The following is a 20,828-nucleotide window of genomic DNA, read 5'->3' on the forward strand; positions in this document are numbered from 1 at the left end:
GTTAACATAACAAAATGCGTGCGTTTTAAAATGAAAACGTTTTAGTATGGATGTTATCGAAATTAGGTACCGAATAACGAGCTATTTCTAGAAACAAGACTGTATCGAAGCAATCAGAAGGGGCCGTAAAACTTTGGAAGTTTAGTACGCAGCTCTGAGTATGGAAAATTAATTGCTTTTAACCTCCTCTGGGAAATTGTTGTGAAAAGCTTAACCAACTGTGGCAGCTACAACAATACGGAGGAGGAAAAAAAAGGTGTTGCCAGAAAACAAAGTTGAGCTCAGACAGCCGAAGACAAATGAACTAAAAATGTTCTGTAACAAACCAGCGTTGTTTTAGTGAATGTGTACAGTATGACGTGTCTCTTACCCACACGCTTGAAGTCAGAAAGCATCTGACGCACAAAGCAAAAAAACAAGTGACACGGGAAGAGACGCAGTCTACCATGAAAAAGTGGAGAGCACATTTGGATTGCAGCGCCGGCCGCCAGCTGCCAGTTATTGAGTTTAGCAGGGGGTGAAGAATCCAATGGGATTTACACATCTAGACAGAAATCAAGAGGGCGCCAGAGTTTTTTTTTTTTGTTTTTTTTTATCCAAACTCAATAAATCACCTGGCTCAGAGAGCCACAAAGTGTGACAGGATTTTGTTTTGGTGTGTGAGCGTTGGAGGGGGAGAAAAGGAAGTAAGATTTAAACTCGACTGTGATACAAACACCCCGTGTTCAAGTTGAATGAAACGATATCTCACAAACACTGAAGCTGCAGAGAGAAAGATGGGAATCAACAGCTCTGCTCCAACACATACAGGCTGCTCAAAGTTTGTTTTAGGCCAAGATGGAGGTGCACGTGGCAAGCGATAGGATGCTTTATACTAAACGGAGTAAACAGCTCAATCACACAGCAGTAAAAGGCTTACACATGTCATAATCCTGTGTTTGGCTGTGTGCGCCGCTACCTATTCTCGCCCCTTCAACTCCCACACCGATGATATGAACAGTAAATGCTCATCCAATAGCCTTATGTAACAAAAGATCAGTGCACGGGTGTTTCAACGGAGAATAGAAACGCCAGAGAGAGGACTTCACTGCTGTTATTGCACTTCTGCAAACCGACTGATTTTCCCTTTCTATAAAGCCACCGCTAATCAATAACATATAATGAACAGACTGGAGGTCAATATATATTGCTGTGTCCCAATTCCAGGGTTGGGTGGTCACCACACAAGAAGGTATCCATCAGTAGACCTGCACCGTCACCAATCGTTTGTTTTTTTAAAGGTTGTTATGAAGCTTCGAGCTAGAATTTTCGCTGTCGCCATCTTGCTAGTTCGTATCGGTTTTAGGCCGGAAGTGACCATATTTGGACGAACGGGGGGTCTGACTGAGAACACTATGCCCCGCCCACCTATAGCTGAAACCTGACTGGACCACAGGCATGTCACATGTCAAACATAGCTTTTGGACTTCTAACTAATGTTGTGATTATTTTCAGATGGACCACCAGAAAACTGATAAGAAGGAATGACTTTAGATAACACCATAAGAACTTGTGGAAAAAATTATTGACTTTGTATTTCATTAGAGAAGTTGAATGGGAGTTTATGGAGCCGGAGGCTTTTTGGAGCCAACCCCTAGTGGCAGTCCGTGGTATTGAAGCTTAAGGAACTTCTCCATTGGACTAATTTTTCATATCCGTTAGCTACGTCCACTTTTATATACAGTTTATGGTCTATGCCAACTATTTGGTCCTGAAATGTGGACTTCCAAGGATTCAGCCCTTGAACTAGAAGCATCAAATGTGCTGCATTAGAAGACAGTCAGAAGATTAGAATTAGATTCGAAGACTTTGAAACTGGTTTGTTGTGATAGGTATACTGTACGGTCAACGACAAAGTCAAGAGACCGGTTTGATGAATCACGTTTCTGTAAAATTGCAATATTGAACTCTTCACACTCCAACTGAAGCTGCAGAGCAATCAGCCAAGTGAGCTAATCTGCGCTCATATCGGAGTGCATTGCCCGAACAGGCGTTTAAGGTCGATTGCTTTCCGACGGCCCAACAACAGTATTGATTCCCAATTTAACACAGAGATGTCGTCTTGTCCGGCATTGATCCTGCATCTGTCCAGCCAGGATATGACTCAACAAAGAGACATCCAATTGTGCTCTTTGGCTGCGGCTGACACATTTATCATCGTACTAGTACAAACTCATTCATTCAAGAATCAATAGAAGTGAAGGGGAGCCGCAGCAGCCATGACGTATAATAAGTCAACTGTAAGAGAGATTGGGAGAGGCTGCTCCAATTTTGGAAAAACTGCGAACTTCTCAAATTGGCATGGGGCATGACCCGGCAATCTAAATCTGAAGTGTAACGATGTAATGTAGCACTGAGATATCGACTGTAATAGTTCAAGTTTTCAAAGAGCAGACAGTCCCAGATGAAAGCTATGAACCATCAAGCCAGATTAACCACTAATTAATGTAATCATGTTCAAGTGAGAAGTCCAATTAATCAGTTTTGTCTGTTTTTGAGCATTTGATTTATTTATTTTTACTTTGCAAAGAGATTCCCCTTTGGCAAATTGAGCCAAAAAAAAAAAAATCTGTAAAGTCGTGTGACTCAAAGCATGCGTCAGTAGGGAAGTAATCTCAGAGTCTATGGACATGATTTTTTTCCCTGTCTTTTATCTCAGCACTGCACAAAATGTAGGCCTCAAATCTCAACCATCCAGCCAGTCAGTCAGTGTTGTCATATGTGTACACGTGTATAAACAGGGAAGTCAATCCAATCTATTGTTTTGTCTACCATGTCTGCTCACTCATGCGATTTTGATCCAGACGAGCATAGAAATTCAAACTTAAAAGTCTTATAATAATCCAGCCGAAAGGGTCCTGTCCTCCAGTCTGTGATACTAAACATAGAGGGGATTAATCAAAGAGGAAAGTATGATAAAATGGGCTCCATAATAACGGCAGGCTTTTTTGGGAGAATAGTGATTTTCCGGCCTTATGCCTCCTTTCGAGGTCAAGTTAATGTTAACGGGCTAATAAAATATATTAGAGGCCACATTCATCCCACGCTGATAAAGTTTAGACATGACGGAGTCTTAAAGATCAGGTTAAATTAAAACATCACATACAGTTCATGCTAATAAAGTGCTCAAGGTGCTTGAAAGGCTTTCTATACCACAAGCGCTTAATCCCTTCAGTTTAAGGGTGAAGTGCTTCTTAACCGATTTGGCTGACATCATTAAAACTGCATTTCACTCGAAGCATACAGAAGGAAAGACCATGAACTGCACAGTTTAGTTCTCTATGCCAGGCGGGCCGTTCTGTGATGATTTATACTGAAGAAACAAGAATTACTACACAGCTCAGTCACCGACGAATCAGCTTGAATTTTGTCGCAATTTGTTAATTCGTGTCCAACATGCAACTTTGGGCAAAAAGGGAATCGGAAAAGACGGGTGTGCTATAAATTTAGGTCAAAATCTTTCCCTGCCCGGCTTTAAATACACCGAATCGACGAGTAAAAATAAGGATTCTCCAGTTCAGATGTGTTTAGAAAGTGAAAGCCTTCCTACCGGTCTGCCACCAGTGATCCAGAACAGGAACCCCGAAGTTCCTCTTTGTCCACTCCAGTGTCTCCACATCACATCGCTCTCCTGCCAAGAATAACGACCGCAACCTGCAAGGTCACAGAGCACATCCGTCAATCACCGTAAAGTAACACGACATTTCTAACTGCTTCACGGGAGCGGTCAGGGAGAGTCAACATCTCCAAATGTATTGTTTGTGACCCAGTGTGGGCGTTTACGCGCACAAACTTTTTTAAAAGCTCTTCATTTTAGATTTCTCCAGATGTTAACGCGAGCATATGTGGAGCATTGCTGCAACAGATGCAGCTGTCCCAATTCACACACAATAACATGTCAGGTTAGAAACATTTTTGATGACATGTTCTCACCATTAGTTCTGTGTACAGATCTGCTTAAATAAGTTTGAGGTGTTTCCTCCTTCCATTCAGGATGCTGGCGTTTGACTGTCTTAACTCATCCTTGATCATCTCACTCAAATGCAAAATGTTTCCATACACGACTGTCTGTATGTTGTTGTTTTTTTTACAAAAGTCTCAGCGGACCTGTTGCTGCAGCTGCACCTGCTGCCGCCACTCCACATGTTGTTACTGTCTCATGTCTCCAATACTAACTACATCTACTGTATTTTCATTACCATGAAAAACAAAGTATTGTCAAAATTTTGGCATCCACTTGGTCCCGAAGTATCGATTCCCGTCATATCTCTATCAGGAACTGTTCGGTTATACTTCATGTAAACGTCTGTTTTCAGGAAGATCTTCAGAAATGTGATCGTTCCGGTATAAAATTAACTCCACAAGAATCAAGGACAGAACAGAAAACGTAATAAAACAACTTCTTTTTCTAAAGAAAATTTTTCCACGTTACAGTTTAGGGACAAAAATAACGTATTTTTCCCAAATAAAAACCAAACAATGCTGACTTCATCCTGACATCTACTGCAGGTGATTGGTGAAGGGAAGGTGCAATGATAGCAGCTTTACCAAGAACTATCTCAGCTGATTTGTAAAGATATAGCTCCAATAGTTTCTACAGTATGGCCTTGAAGGAAGCTAATCAAGCAGAACAAAAAAAAAAAAAACGTTCTTGTTGTCAAAGGTCAAGTTTAAAGCCCACAAATTGCTAATGTGCTTAAGTTCAGTGTGTGAGGTCGGTGTTGCAAGGCTGATGTGGAAATACTTGAGAAACGCTGAGTGCAGCAAAAGGATCATACAGCTGAAGGTCACGTGTGTGTTAATGTTAATGTGCAGGACTGCAGCCAGACAATATGGAAATATGTCTGCATGAGGTGACCGGTAAAATGAAAAACACTCCTGTCAAACACGAACATTTACTGTGCAGAAAAAAGCAGTCACTTGTTTGCAGCCGAAGCTCTCCGCATTGAGTTGAAGTACCTCCTTTTAAACACTGCTGACAGAGTGTCTGCCCCCTTTTCTCATGCTACATTTACGGAGAGCCCTGCTGCCATCACGGCTTCAGACAGCTCTGCAGCTCTCGATGTATTTTTCACATCCACGGTAACAAGTGGTCTGTCTGAAGCACAGTGATAAGGGCTATTATAAGTAAACGGGCTCCAGATGGAGTAAATGTCTCGGTGTCAATAATCCACAGGCGGGGTGTGCGAGCTGTGTCAAATTAACGTTCGAGGTCTCCCTAGCATGAAATTATGTGTTTGATAATAAAGCTAACGGAGTTTTTTGAAAGCTCCATCAACACGCTTTTAATTAAAACCAGAACTGGTAGTATGGACATATCCTTCCGTGTTTTATAGGATGGCGCAACATGCGCAGACTGGATCTGCATTCATGAGGCAGCACTATCCCAAACAATACGCATGGACGAATTACAAATACAGAGCTACCACGAGCAAGAAACCAAGTTAACGATCTCTTAATATGTAGATTGTCACTTTGTGCTTTCCTCTTATTCATTGAGCAAATGAAGCATTCAAGACGGATGTAAGAAATTGACACATTAATTGTAATTGACTGCTTTCTACTTCTGATAAATTATAGCTTTTAAATTCCATTATAATGCCCATGGCCACTTGGAGTATCACAGTGCCACGTTTTGCTGGAATAAAACCTTCTTTTGAAATCGTAAAATTGAAAGAACATATCAAGTTAATGAGCGAAAGGCTCGACCATTGAAGTGCCCGGCACTAAAATCATTTTTCATTGTTCCCTTTTGTATTGCAGCCTGTGTCACGACGGCCTGCGTTGTTTCAGAGAGAAAGGGAAACGCAGTAATCTTCCACAAATCTGCCACCACCGAGGGGCACAAGACACATCAAGGACAAGAGAGTGCACACAGGAACCGTCGCCCAAATGACTGACTGTGCCAAGGTCACAACTAAGATGACGAACGGCACCAATGCATGAAGAAAAATGATCTCTTTCTGCAATAACAGTATTTAAAAAAAGGTGCTACAAAGGCAGAGTTATTAAATGATTCACCGGGGCCAAAGGTCATCCACACTCAGGATTGCTTTATGATCGTGAGCTAAGAGGCGCTCTCAGACTGCTGAGCACACCACAACGCCTCAGGTCCGAGTTTGTTTGCTTCACACTGAAACAATTAAGAAACCTAATCTCGGCGAGCGTTCGCGTCTCGGGGCCAAACTAATACGACCAAATATGTTTGTTTTCAGCTCCGAGCTCCAGACGACCTTTACCGGAGCAGCGAGGCTCACGCAGCGTGATTTAGCATGGGGAGGCTACGGCGAGCTGCCGTGATTTCCCATCCATCCTGATTGACACCCAAGAGGGTTGAGTTGTGAGCAACGGAGGTGGGAAAGGGCTGAGCATCAACAGATGGCCGGAGACTAACGAGCGGCTGGACAAGCTGTGCAGACCACCGGCAGCCAGGAGATGCTTTAACACGTCATTCCTGGTGTTTGAAAGCTCCACAAAGAAAACCTGCAGTTCACCGTTCGTGCAGTGAATCTTCTGTCTTCACAGATCTCACGACAAGTTCACCAGATATAAAGAGATTACCTCAGAGTGGGTGCTCATATAGCTGTCATTTGTCTTGGTATTAAAACATTACTGTATCTTTCAAGAAATGAAGACAGTGAAATACTTTTTGAGATTTTAAATCTCCAAATATTATTTTTTACTATGAATTAATCATTTCGTGCAGTGATTCCCAAACTGTGGTGTGAGTCATGCTGAAAGGACTAACAATCCAGCTGGCTCAAATTATTACAGACATCAGTTATTATATATATATATACACAGCATATTACAATGATCTGAAAATTATTTGGTAATCATGTAATTATTTTAGTAATGAATATGTGCCTCTGCTTTGCCCCACAGTGACGCTAATGAGAGCTTGACACAGTCGGAAAATTGTTGGTATCTGCAGTGTTAAGTGGTCCTTTAGAAATTTGGTCAGCTACATTGTGGTGCAAGTTTGGGAACCCTTTGATTTGGTGTATAAATGCAGTACATTTTCACATTTTAAGTGCAGGAACCAACAAATGTTTCACTTTTCACTTATCTGAATTTTTTCTATATAATTTTCTGTCATTCTTGTCGTTTCAGGACTCCACAGTGATACAACAGTCATTCCTTCATCTAGTATTGCCATGTACCTGGACAGTGGATATTTCTTCCCAATCGCAGCGTTGGGGTCCTGCTGGCGAATGGCCCGGATAGCAGTGGGAGCCGTGAACATGGAGGAGGCTCCGTATTCGGACAGGACGCGGAAGAAGGCCCCGGGATCTGGAGTCCCCACAGGTTTACCCTGCAATCACACAGCGCCTCTGCTTAGTCTACAAAAGGTAATGTCCTAAATGTAAATCATACAGATGTTAATACTATGCATCAAAAGCAAATATCTTATCCTTAAAGCCCCAAAACTTTGACAGCAATATTTCTATAATGCTCCACATTACAAACTAGCCAACATGAATATTCATTGAGCAGCTGTTTAAAATGGAGTAGCACACTGGAAGGCTGCCTTCCAGACAGATGGGCCAGAAATCCATGGATTGGAAATCACAGTTGCACTATAGGAGCACCGTGTGTCTGGAAGAAAAGATAGAATAAAGAAGCCCTGCAGGCAAAGACCTCCAAAAACAATTTTAACTTTGTTTCTGTTTCTTCAACCAACCGGTCCCAGCGGATAGAAGACAACTGCAGATGAAGAAGAATGGCAAGCAGCAGCAGTGAGTTCTGGCTGTCATTTTTGTCCTGGATAAATATGTGTGTCTGTGTACTGATCAGAGAGAATAGGGAACAAGATTGGCACCACCACCTCTATACCAAGATATACGGGCTGTAAAAATAAAACAATGTTTTACAAAATTTTAAAGGAACTTAAAAAAAGATCAACATGACCAGAAGGTTGAATTTATTGTATTTGCCATAAGATGGTGGCTGTTTCCAACATTTCTAGTGGTGACATTATGGTGCACTATTAGGATAATATTGGATTCTGCAATTAATGTTGCTATAATAATAACAGTGAAAAATTGCTTATGCACCACTCCAAAAGATACAGTTGCTTTGGAAACGTGATAGAATTAAGCAAATGTATTCCGCAAGCTGAGATTTAATTATAATTATATACATATATTATAATTATAATTAATTTTGAATTCATAATTAATCTGTTTGCAGAGGTTGTATTGCACATTTTCTGGTATTTCTTGTTATTTGCACTATTTCTGCCATTTGTTTTAAAGACATGTTTTAACTTTGTCCACAGGGACGTACCTCATAGAGAATCGTGCTGTTACCGTGGAGCAAAGGAGCGTAGCAGATGTATGAATGGCCGACCACCCAGCCCAGATCTGACGCTGCCCACCAAACCTGCAACAAATGAACATATCCATTCAGAACCATATCATACTAACAAGAGAGCAGTGTTAACAATGTCCTTCAATTACCTCTGCATGCTAAAAAATACAACAACAAAAAAGACCCATAGTACAGAATGATAATTGTAACTGAAGATAAAAAAACAAAACATGTTAAACATAGTACTTAAGACTTTGAATGCAAATCAGATCTGTACTGACATGGAGAACAATGCCTTTGCTGCTCTTTGTTCTTAAGAATTCACTGAGAAGAGCGTGCTTTATTGCCTTACGTCTCCAGGATTGAGTCCATAAATATTTGACATGGTCCATTTCAGCATCACAGCATAGCCCGCAGTGTCTCGCACTAGACCCTGGGGGATGAGATAAGAGAAACTTCAGACGAGTGACATGTATTGCACTAAGTAAAGAAGCAGGGGTTCAATATCAATTTAAACACAGTGGGAGAGGGACGGCATTTTGTTTCCATTTGACTGCTTCTCAAACCAATAGCCCTATCTGACATGTATTGGTTAGCGGTGCTGCCGAAGCATTTTGGAGCAAAACAATTGTGTGTCCTCAAGTCCTGGTGTCCACAAGTATAGAGTTTTTCCTTTCAAAGTTATGGTGTCCCTACAGCAAATAACAGGAATTCACAGCGGATCACACAGAAAAAATAAAACTGGCAATAACAGCGCTATTAAGCTCAGGAAGTAGCCATCAGGAGGATGTTTTATATATCTGTTGGTCAAGGACAAAATTATATTATTTGAGAGGAGTCAAGATTTTTTTTTTCATTTGAAAGTGCCTGGAGATTTTTCCTGCAGCAAAGACTTCAGCTCCTGCTGTGGAAACGTTCTGTCTTATTTATGTCGTGGTGATGGTGTTTAGATTGGGCCTGGATTTCTTTCTTTTTCCTGCAGAGTCAACGATCAGATGAGTCGCAGAGAACGGTGAGTCCTGGAACTCATCCACAGGAGAACGCATGACGACATGAAATCAATAATTGTGTGAATCACATGCTGATTTACCTTTGGTGTTCCGGTGGTCCCAGATGTGTAGAGCACGTAGAGAGGATGGTTGGAGGGCAGAGACACGCAGTCATGGGGCCGAGCAGTGGCCATCTCTTCGTCCCAGTCCAGACTCAGCTCAGGACCGAGAGATACTTTCTCCTGGAACGCAAGGAAAAATAAAGAAGGTACACTTATTTGCATTTTAATAAATCCACTATTAAAACTAGAACTACCACCTGTTGCAGTGTGCAGTTCATGTACATACATGCTGGTGCCACATTATTATAGATTTTCTCAAGACGTTCCTGAGATATCGTGTTCATTTTGACCACCAAAATTTTGTCAGAGCATTTTTGGGTTAAATTGAAAAATTTTGACAAACTTGAAGACATTTCCTCTAGATGTTTCTGAAATGTCGCATTCACGAGCACAGATGGGACAGTGAAAATAAATTCTTGTGAGAATGAGAGGGACATGAGGCCACGGTGACCTTGAACTTTGACATTCAACCACCAATCTCTAATCAGTTCATCCTTGAGGTCACCTGAACGATTGTGTCACATTTGAAGAAATTCCATCCAGGTGTTCCCGAGACATTATGTTCATGTCTCAAATTAGGATCACAGTGACCTTGACCTTGGACCTTTGACCCCCAAAATCGAATCAGTTCATCCTTGGTATCAAGTGAATGTTTTTGCCAAGTCCCTCCCCCTTTTTGAGATAGCACCTTCACGAGAACAAGACGGACGGACGGACAAACGGACATCACAAAAAGGCGGTCACGGGCGCAGAGGGATGATAATGAGGGGAAACTTATTTGCATTTTGTAATAGAAAACTGTTAAAATCGGTACATAGTATTGCTGCTGATACCTCCAAATGGTTATAAAATATCTCTGGGACTTCATCCATGCTTAAATAATCAATTCTTTTGACCTAAATAGTTAGCTTCAAAACTTCTCTTTGACTTTGGGGAAAAAGAGACAAACAAACTCCCTCTGCTTGCCTGCCTTAGATGTGACTGGAGGGAAATAAATTCACAGAAGTCATCCAATAAATATAAATTTTTCATAAAACTCTGAGGAGCGGAGATCATTGCAGGTCATAGATTAATGCCCCTTACATCTCCGGCTGACATTTCAAACATAAACCCCTCTTTGATACTTAGATTTCATTAACATTTAATCACCCCAGGAGGCAAGAGAAATGCCCTTTTCTTTGGTTTCCATTAAAGAGTGTCAAGGCAAAGACGTCTTCAATATCAGACTCAGACTCTTGATCCAAAGACAGACGTCTCACAGAACCGCCGGCTTTCTCAAATGCATTACTTTTTTTCTGAAAGCCGAGTCAGAATAAAACTTGGCTGATTTGGCAAGGCTTACTGAACCATAAACTCCTGCTTACTGAATGCAGCGTTTGATAAAGCAGCTGCAGCCACATTCAAAGTCCTGCTTCACATTAATTTATTGGGTTTAGTTTTCTGTGAATTTTCTCCTCACAGATCCTTCACTGGTAGATAAAACTAGAGGGACCAAACCAGATCTGATAAATCATGTAAGGTTCATTCAGTTACAGCACAGAGCTGGTAGATCTGAGGGAGACAGTGATTTAATTTCAGGAGAACAACCACAAGACTCTGCAATCAATTTTAAGAATAATTCTTCCCGACATAAAATTCAGCCTTGTTTAATTTATGCCTGCATACAACAACAAATGTCAGCTTGCTGTCCACAAGCGGCAACGACCACGGCTCAAAGCTGAGCCCTGCTGCAGCCTGGAGATGCCCGCTCCCATTGAGTCCTATTCAAAACGTTTTAAACAATGAATTAAGTGTGCCGGTGGTTATTTTAGAAATGTATTGCTTGTTGAGTAACATTAAAAAAGCTTGTTGGAGCTCTGATGCCTATTGAGAGCCACGGTTTAAAAATCGGACTTTTAGAGCTTGTGTTTAACGAATAATCTGAGATTTCTCTGCAGACACGCAGTTCTAGTGTATTTGTGGTTAAGGAGTCAGATGCTGTCACAATATTTGACAAAGTTTCATGTTTGTAACAGCGACACCTGCCCTGTTAGCACAATATCGCTAAGGTAGCTAATTTTCTCCCACATGTGGAGCAGTTGGTGTTTCCAGTAAGCTGGCGTTGATTTGCACTCGAGGTAGCGGGGCGAGTTTCCTGAGTAAAGCTCCAAAGCTGCACCTCTGGGGTTCAAACTTTCTCCAATGAAAACCCACCTCATCCATCTTTATATACAATTTATGGCTGTCTTCATATTAATGCATATTTGTGTGCTGTATATGTAGAATTATTCTAAAAAAGCTGTCTGTTGGATGTACGCTGGATCTGCCAAAGACTGGCACTAACCTCCATCCTTCAGCTACAAACACACCACACACATCTTTCAATGTCTTATTTTACCTTTACAATTTTTAAATAATTGTCATACTATCTTCCCACTGACAAACATTCAGCCAAACCAAGACAAAAATCCTTTGAAACCGTATGCTTTCGATTTAGTTAAATGATGCAACTGCTTGCCTACGGAAAACCTTTTCTCCCAAAAGCAGCTAACCGTGACTCAACTAATCAGTTTTATAAACGTCTTCCAAACTTTCATACATTCTCCCACATAACCACCACGCTTAGAAACAACAGCACCGTGTCACATTCAGGTTCATGGTGCTCCGGGCTTCTTACCATGTTCGGCCTGTTGTAGATGAGGACTTTGGAGGGCCTGTGAGAGCTCAGATCCAAGGCCTTCTTCACCAGAGGGATGTACTCGACTCTTCTGCCGGGCTCGATGCCAAACGAGGCCGTCACCATCATCTTGGGCTGAAAAAGACCGATAACTTGAGAGTTTTGACTGTGTTCAAATGTCGACGAGCTTGCAGCATCATTACATTTTTCTCCAGCTAGATAAGAAACTGGACTCGACTCGCATATTTAGCAGGGTAATAATGGTTTGAGTCTGGCGTCTATAGCAGCGAGCCGTTGTCAAGTTAAATGCAGTTCACATACGCCTTATTAGCATGCATGTGAGTCCAGAATAAATTACAGGCTTGCAACAAATCTGAGGTGTTCCTATAGAGTCAGAAACAATTCCTCTAACTCTCAGACGAAGTAGCTTCAGACCAAAGCTACAAGGAAGATGAACCCTAACTGGAACACACCCATTCATGGAGGATTTTCACAGTAACGGTGTGGATCCCTTAGCTGTGTCTTTGGAAGCTGGTCTCTCCATGTCAGTGTTGGAGACGAGAGAGAAATGTCACTTTTAAAAGTCTCTGTGTGGTTAGTTTACTTTCAGTTTTGTGTCACTCCTGTTCCTGGGTGTTAAATTACCAGCAACACAACATGAACCTTTCCTACTGTTGCTGTTTCATATTAAAACATTTCCAGGGTTACAGGAAATACAGCGTGTTTATCAACAAGCAGCTTCATTGGAGATTCAGATAAACAATAAGATCCTTGCTGTGCAGTACGTACAAAAAACACCTGCACAGTCGGTGTGCCAGTGTAGTGAGTAAAACTTTAACAGTTAGCTAATTTCCCCTGGTGGCCATTAGAGGGCATTGCAATGTTAATAGCACGCTAAACAACAATCACTGCTTTACATTAGATTACAAAAAGGGATAAATTTCTATGACAGAAGTGTGTTTGTTCAGAGTCTAAATAGATTACCTATTCATCTGAATATAAGTCAGACAGTACTTAAACATGAACATCTCAACAATTACAGTTTTAAATTCTTGGTCAAGTATTTTGGCAATACTTAAAAATGCTGTATTTCCTCCTCCATTGATAATTATATAAATCTATAATATAATTATTATCTTCAGGAACATTTCCCGTCAAAATGTTAAGTCTTCCATTGCCCTGTTAAACTATCTAAGAGCAAATGGCCTTGACATCTGCTGGTGTATGCAAGCTGTTGCAAAAAGGAAAAGCAAGCAAAGTGCTTTCCATTGTGAGAGATTCATCTGGAGCTTAATGAAACAACGACGCCTCGGGCACCTTTGGCTTTAAGTATTTCAGATATTTTACGAGATGTGTGGCGCAGATTACTTACGTCAAGTGAAAATGAGAATTGTACAATTATTTGTCGCAGCCATATTGTCAGCCGGCTTCATGTCAGTACGTAAAAAGCACAAAGCCTCAACACATGAGCCTGTCCTTTAGTTTTTAACGACGTACTTACTTAATAACAAATCATGTAGTCCTGATGTCACGGCTTAAAAACAAAGATAAACATCAGCCACAAGGTGAATGGCAGCGGCTCCTAACCTTGGCATGATTGATGCGGACAGAGAGCTCCTTAGAGGCGAAGCCGCCAAAGATGAGGCTGTGTGGGGCGCCGATCCGGGCACAGGCCAACATGGTGAACATGGCTTGGGGCACCATGGGCATGTAGATGACGACAAGATCTCCTTTCTGCACCCCGTTCTTCACCAAGACTCCTGCTAACCTGGACACCTGGACCACAATACAGAGGAGGCGGCGCAGAGTGAGTGTCAACATGCATTTTGTTTGAGGTAATTTCACTACCGTAAGCAACATACCATCATTAACTAACAAAGTTAAAAAATAATGGAAGTCTGGGATTTTTCTGTGGATGGTTTTTGGGTTATTAATGATAAAAAAAATTTTGTGAATTTTTCCAGGTGTTTTTATTACCTTCAGTTGGACATGTATTTGTCAATGTAAGAATGCTGTGCAATGTAGTCAGTGTAGTCAATGCTGTGCATTGACTTCAGTTGGACATAACTTAACAAATGACAGAACTCAGTACATTAAAAATTAATCCAGTGTTTTTTAGCCTCGGGGTGAAAGCCAGCAAAAAAAAAGCTATATTTTTGTCCATTAAAATATTATTGTTTCAGCTGAAGCGTCTGTCCAAAAATATCAATCAAGTTCCTAATTTTCCAATTCTTTCTGTTGTTGTGTTTCTCTGCCCTCCATGCTAATGTTGGCTCGATCCAGTAGCCATGCTGGGAAACACTCAGCTGAAAGATGGAAAATGTATTTACTGTCATAGCAATACTGACGAGCTCTACATTACGGACTCAAAATCCAAACAAAGTTTGTTTGCATGCCTCAAAATCACCCCCCCACACACACACACACACATCCTGGCAGTCCAGACTTTAACAATGTGACTCCCGTGTCCACACAGCTCTTCATGCTGTTCAGTTCTGTGACATCTCATTTAAATAATACTATTTACCTGGTCCTGGAGTTGCCTGAAAGTGACGATCTGTTTAGTTCCAGTCACTGGGCTGTCATAAATGATAGCGGGTTGCTGTCCGCGGCCGCTTTCCACGTGACGATCCACAGCGTTGTAGCACATGTTTAACTTTCCTCCAACAAACCTGACAGAGAAGCACATCTTCAACCAACAAGCAACATAAATAAATGTAAACATGCATACCGAAAGTTTCTAAATATATATATATATATACGATCGAGTACATTTTAGGTAAGCAAAATGTATCACTACCACTATTGGAGGTTCTCAGCAAATAGCCGAAAGAAAATTATGGATTCAGCTTTTGTCAGTTCTGCTCCAAACTACCTGTTAAGATATCAGGGAAGCTGCCCAGTTAATAACTTAAAAGAAAGCTGAAAACATATCTCTTTACATCAGCCTCTAACTACTTACTCTTGAAGCTCTTTTGCACTTGAACTACCGCGCCTTTAAAATGCATATTTCTTATTTTATATTTGAACTCTATTTGTTTGATTTTATGCATTTTATCTGTTTCTTATGCATCTTATTTCTTTTCTATAAATTTAAATGTTCCTTTTATATCTGTTTTTATGTTAAACACTTCATGTAATTCTCTTGCTGTAAAGCACTTTGAGCTGCATTTCTTGTATGAAAGGTGCTATACAAATAAAGTTTATTATTCTTATTATCACATCCCAACATCTCTACCAACTCTGAGAACAAATTGTGTTTTAAGTGTGTAATTTTGGCTGACGGGGCCCATTTCTTTGACTTAAAAAGCTGCACACAACTTGAGACCGACTCCGACTGAAACATATGCATAACCAAGTAGTACACAGCAAATCAATGTTCTCGATAATGCAAACAGTTTCGAGTCATTCTGGTGCTGTACATATGGACAAAGAGAAGCAAACAGGATGAGCAGATTGGTGTCTGGGATCTGCTGTTTGGGAAGCCTGAGGGACCCGGTGGCCTAGTCCTTCTTTGTAACTGCACCAGATTCATAGAGCTGCAGCTCTGCCTACCCCGCTCGATGGTGTAATAGACAATGACACAAACAAACAAACAAAAACCTTTTCATTTCATTTTTCAGTGTGCGGGCTGTTGTGCATTTTAATGATGTTTGTATATGTATTTGTATTTTTTTTTTCCCCTAACTGTGTTTCTATTGCTGCTGTGACGACTAAATTTCCCCACTGTGGGATAAATAAATTATTATCTATCTATCTGACTTTTAATCCATTTTGTAAACACCCCGATATTCCCTTAGGCAATGGCTATTATTATTCATTTCTCATTGCGTTTATTGATGATCTTTAATATTCTTGCAAACTTTTTCATAAACATTAGCCACTTCTTGACCTCAACGGGCGCCATCGTGGCTCCGTAACGGAAGGGGCGGGGCCTCTTCCAACCCCATTAAACTCGCGAGCCGAAGCCAAAGCTGTTGCGGTTCGGACTTAGTCGCACACAAGAGTGTTTTTTGTTGTTGTTGTTGTTGTTGTTGTTGTTTTACAACATACAGCTGTACTGTTGTTCTACAGAAGCCACCAGTTTATTGTGCGCGTGAAACAAAAGGGGGGCGCGAAAACACGGTCGGATATTTTGTAGCGCGATCCATTTAAAGTCCTCAGTCGTCATTTCCGGTGAGTAAACAACGGCATGGTACTATTTGAGAAAACACTGCCGACGTTAGTACACAACGAAAGTAGCTGTACTAACTGTAGTATTATACTGCTACAGCAACAATTGCATATGTTAACTATATTAACTTAAAGTATTTCACAATGAGTGTAACAGAATGAGGAAAACGGAGACTTTGCTGGTCTCCATGTATGTCGGCCCAGTTGTTATCAATGTTAACCTATAAAGAGAATTCTCTTAACCGCTGCATGATTATTTACATTTAAATGTGCCTGTTATCTTTCTCCCAACATAACAAAACAAATATCACTGCAAAGCCGAGCAGTAGGCATAATATTGTTCGACTCGTTTGAAAACACAAGACCTCCTTAAAATGTCAATTTTTAAGCTGAGGGAAGTGAAGATAAGACTTTACATCGGCTTTTTCTTTCTTTTTTTGCACTTATAGTTAACTTAGGTGTCCAAAACGTATTGCTGAAATGGGATGCAATTAGTTGAAAGAAATGGGATTTCAGTTTCAACATTGTTTACCTACCAGTCAGGGAAAACAGGATCTTCAACGTGCAAAGTTTTCCTCCAGGGTTCAAACCAGCTTATGTCTCGTCCCACTTCACCCCAGAATCGATCGGGGTTGTCCCGCGCCGTGGCGACGGCTCGGCTGTGGGCGCAGTCCGATGCGTAGTTTCTGCGGCTCCGCGGGGAGAAACACGGCTCGCTACTTGCGAAAACGTGCGACCTCGCTGCCCCGTTCACGTGTCGTTGTTGTGCAGCTGCACACGGAGACCACAGCCGCCTCCCGGGAGTCTTCTTGCGCTGGACAGGAGCGCAGCGATTCAGGCGCACTGCGAGTTTAACTTGGAAGTGCATTGCTGCTGTAGTTGGGTTTTAAAAAAAATTAAATTTAAAAAAAAAAAGGAAAAAAAGGTAAACTTCTTCTTCCGCGAGTTTCTCCCTCTTCCGGGGTCCGAAAGGCTAAGATGGGAAAACCCAGCGGGAATCTTTGCAATGCCCTGAAGGAAGGCGGACTCTGAATTGGATGTAGTTGAAGCAGGAGGAGCTTTAAGCCCCATTCACCACTTATATTACACAGCACCGCAGACTGCCACAAAACTTGCTGTTTAGAAAAAAAAAAGTTAAATAAAAATGTATCCTGTGAAATATGCATTTCAAAGAATAATTTTTTTTTTTTTTTAAAGTCATGCGGTCTTACATGCAGCTTGAAATCATAATCACACAACCCCCAATAGGCTTGTCCAGAATAGCCATTCTGCCCATAACGTGCCTTTTATAGTGCAAAACAAGCAGAAATCCATTTTATTGACATGGTGCTCCTGCCCATCACATCTGTATTTTTCAGTAGCAACACCATTTATTTTTCAGTGTGCTTGGCATCGTATTTATACTCCCCTCTCTAGTGAAAAAAAAAACAAAAAAAAAAAACGCATCTGTTTAAACTGATCAGGGAATGCGTTCATCGGCTTGCTCGAGGATGTTTATAAAAATAATTGCTGTGTACAGTCAATTAAAAACACGGTTCCATCGTTTGTCGTCTCCATCACGGCAGCTCCGCGTCCTCCCACACGTCACTGCCATTTTTCAAGCCCCTGGTAAATACCCATAATCCATCTGGCCCCCTGGATGTGACCCCTGTGCTGGGTGCCCCTGGTTGAACAACTCATCCATCTGATATTTCAGGTCATCTGTTTCTATTTATACATGCAGAGGGGTGTTTTCCATGAGTTGCTTCTGGAGGCATCACACTCTTTCCAGAGAAGCGGTTGTTTATTACACCTCTCACCGTACTTGCATTTCTCCAGAGGTTTGCTGGAAAGATAAACAATACATTTTTGTTTTTTTTAAAGATTTCAAATGATTGGCAAAACCTCAAAGTAATAAACACCACAGATCTTTTTATATATATATATACTTGCCACCTATTTTGAATTGTTGACCAACCCCTTCTTAAACCCATCACCTGTCAGCCTCACCCTGTGGATTTTTAGACGTGATGAAACTGTGCTTGTTGTGCTTTTATTGATCTAATATTGATTCAAATTTCATCACATTTCAACAGAGCACATTCGTTGCGATTTATATTCATGTTCCTCAAAAAATGAACAGCGAAGCGACGCCTCCCGTCTACTTACTCGTGCTGTAATTTGCTCGGTTTTTGAGAACAGTGCAGATGCTATTGGCAGAATATTTATAAATCTTGTAAGTCTCTGGCATCGGACACGCACAGAGCACTAGCCGCTCGCACAGTCTAATCAGCCCTGAGTCGGAGTCCAAGGTGGCTTATTATGACCCCTCCATCTTACCCGCTTCTCTGATTTCATGTCATGAGTGTGAATCTTTTTGAAGCAGAAATCAGCCGACTGCCCTTTAGAAACAGTTTGAGGTCATTTATCTACAAATGATTCATTTCCAGGCTGGATTTTTTTTTTTTTTTTTAATCTCCACAAAGGGTCTTAATATATAATTATAATCATATTAGTTTGAAGCTAATGACTGCTATATAGCGTTTTGAATGGGTTTTAGATGCGGCATTTGTCAGAGCAGCTTGTCATAATGGCTTCAGTCAATATTATTCACAGTTTTAAAGACGTGATACATCATAACAGCCTATTACAGCTGAGTGCATTTGCTTTTAGGAATTGGAAAGGTACTGCAAGGGGCACAATTATTTCATCAAGCGAATACAGGTGAAAGCCATTACCCCTTGTTAATTATCCTCCTAATGAATCTCAGTCAGAGGAAGGGATGAGGATGAGCTTTGACACAGTGAGATGAGTGAGAGGGATTCAGTAAACACACAGATGTTTTAATATTTTTACTATCAGTCTCGGAGCTATTAAAATGTCAAAGGAGTAGCAGCGTGGCGTTTTCATGTTGCGTAACAATGTTACAAATCAGACACATAATCCTATTTGGGTTTTTTTCCAGATTGAAAGTGACAAAGTAAGTGCTGTTTCCCTGAAGGGGGCGTCAGTAGCCAAACGGTCGAACGGAAAGTTGTGTTAAAGGTCAAAGCCCCATGGCAAAGGCAAAACGGGTGACAAGCAATACGTCAGGCTTCCTCGAGAAAGGCATTTATTTAAGTTGCACTCGGAAAAGTTTACAACTGTCGAGGACAACCTTGAGAAGTTGGTGAATATCTTATAATATAATAATATGTCCACAATATCTCCACGGTGCTACTTCACTCAGCCGTTCCTGTAAAGGAAACTGCACGTTTTGCTGCGTCAGCGTGTCTTGTTAAAACATAAATCCAGTTTTTAAAGATGTCTGCCTGTTTTTACCGCCCACATTTCTCATGATGATGTACTTTCATTATCCGTCAGCCGCCGCCTGATGGAGCTCGGTTTTAAACAACAGTGCTGCGGCAGGAAAAAGTAGGAAATCACAAACTATTACATGAGTGCATTATTTTTTTTTTAGATGTTGTGTTTTTCCTCCCAAGTTTGACGTGACATATTCCACAGTCTGTGTTGCGCAGGTTGGTGAAATATATTCATGTTACTTTTGTAATAAGTACAAGATGAACAGTCACTAGCTGGACATGACACCTCTGTAATCCGTTAGTAAAGCAGTACTCCTTCAATCTCGCAGTACCGATCGCAGGAATCCAGCATGTCATAACTTTTAAGGTCAATCAAAAGAAACTCAAAGACTTTGGCCCGCAAAGAACAAATCTGGCATGTAAGTCCATAAAACCACCATTTCTTTTAATTGTTTTGGTTCTGATTGAGCAAACCCAGCGCAGCCAGTTTAGCGAGCTTCAGACGGTCGCTTGGCGAGTTGTTTCACTTGTTTCTCATGTTGCTAAACTTAGCAAACTGCCTGTAGCCTTAAATTTATCAACATCATCTAACTTTTTGGGTGGGAAAGGGAATACGTGTGCCCCCCGCCCCCTAAAGTTTCAAACTATTCCTGTTGAATTCATTTTTATGAAGCACTGATGGGAATTCAGGCCACAAGCAGAGCTCTGACACTGACTGGTGCTATGAGCTCTAATCCCACTGCAAACATGCAGTCCGGTCGTCTGTATTTGTCCCGTCTTCACGCCCTCTTGCGTATCTTTCTCTCGTGGGAGCGGAAGCCTTTCGGAAATCAATTCACTTGGTTTTAAGAGCATCGCAGTATAATCCCACCTCTTTAAAAAAAAAAAAAAAAAAAAAGCAGAACTGTATTCCAGGCCGTATGGATGTGAGCCTGTAATCTCTCCGTGCCCTCCTTCTGCGTGCTCTCTAAGCCCTCTCGGTCTCTCTCTCTCTCTCTCTCTCTCTCCAGCCCACCACTTAGTTTTTATCTGCGTGCAGCTGGGTGGGACCGTGGGGTGGCTGCTATTCACCAGCACACGCGGGCCGCGTGATTACAAGTGTGCGGGTTTTAGGAATGCTTTCAAATCAAGAAACAGAACGAGCTCTGATGAAGGCGACATTCGCCGACGCACTTAAACATGAAAAATGAATCTAACTGAAATCATCAGAGGTGCATTGATTTTTACTTTTTTTTTTTACTCCAAAACTGCCAAT

General features: G+C 41.3%; 1 protein-coding gene across 1 annotated transcript in view; it reads right to left on the reverse strand.

Moving 5' to 3' along the window:
* The window catches only part of acss3 (acyl-CoA synthetase short chain family member 3), a 32,980-nt gene extending 15,740 nt beyond the window's left edge, over positions 1 to 17,240 (reverse strand). Inside the window, exons 1-9 of the mRNA XM_069711038.1 lie at positions 16,829 to 17,240; positions 14,647 to 14,791; positions 13,707 to 13,895; positions 12,120 to 12,254; positions 9,443 to 9,583; positions 8,705 to 8,785; positions 8,329 to 8,424; positions 7,203 to 7,354; positions 3,590 to 3,693 (exon numbers count right to left, since the gene is read on the reverse strand). Of these exons, the coding sequence (XP_069567139.1) occupies positions 3,590 to 3,693; positions 7,203 to 7,354; positions 8,329 to 8,424; positions 8,705 to 8,785; positions 9,443 to 9,583; positions 12,120 to 12,254; positions 13,707 to 13,895; positions 14,647 to 14,791; positions 16,829 to 17,160 (1,375 nt within the window). The 5' untranslated portion in view covers positions 17,161 to 17,240. The remainder of the gene's footprint in view (positions 1 to 3,589; positions 3,694 to 7,202; positions 7,355 to 8,328; positions 8,425 to 8,704; positions 8,786 to 9,442; positions 9,584 to 12,119; positions 12,255 to 13,706; positions 13,896 to 14,646; positions 14,792 to 16,828) is intronic.
* Between the last annotated feature and the right edge of the window lie 3,588 nt (positions 17,241 to 20,828).

The sequence above is a fragment of the Brachyistius frenatus genome, unplaced genomic scaffold, assembly GCF_029030835.1.
Source record: "Brachyistius frenatus isolate BFR_SWC_R1_liver_20210118 unplaced genomic scaffold, ASM2903083v1 Contig_96, whole genome shotgun sequence".
NCBI lineage: Eukaryota > Metazoa > Chordata > Actinopteri > Embiotocidae > Brachyistius > Brachyistius frenatus.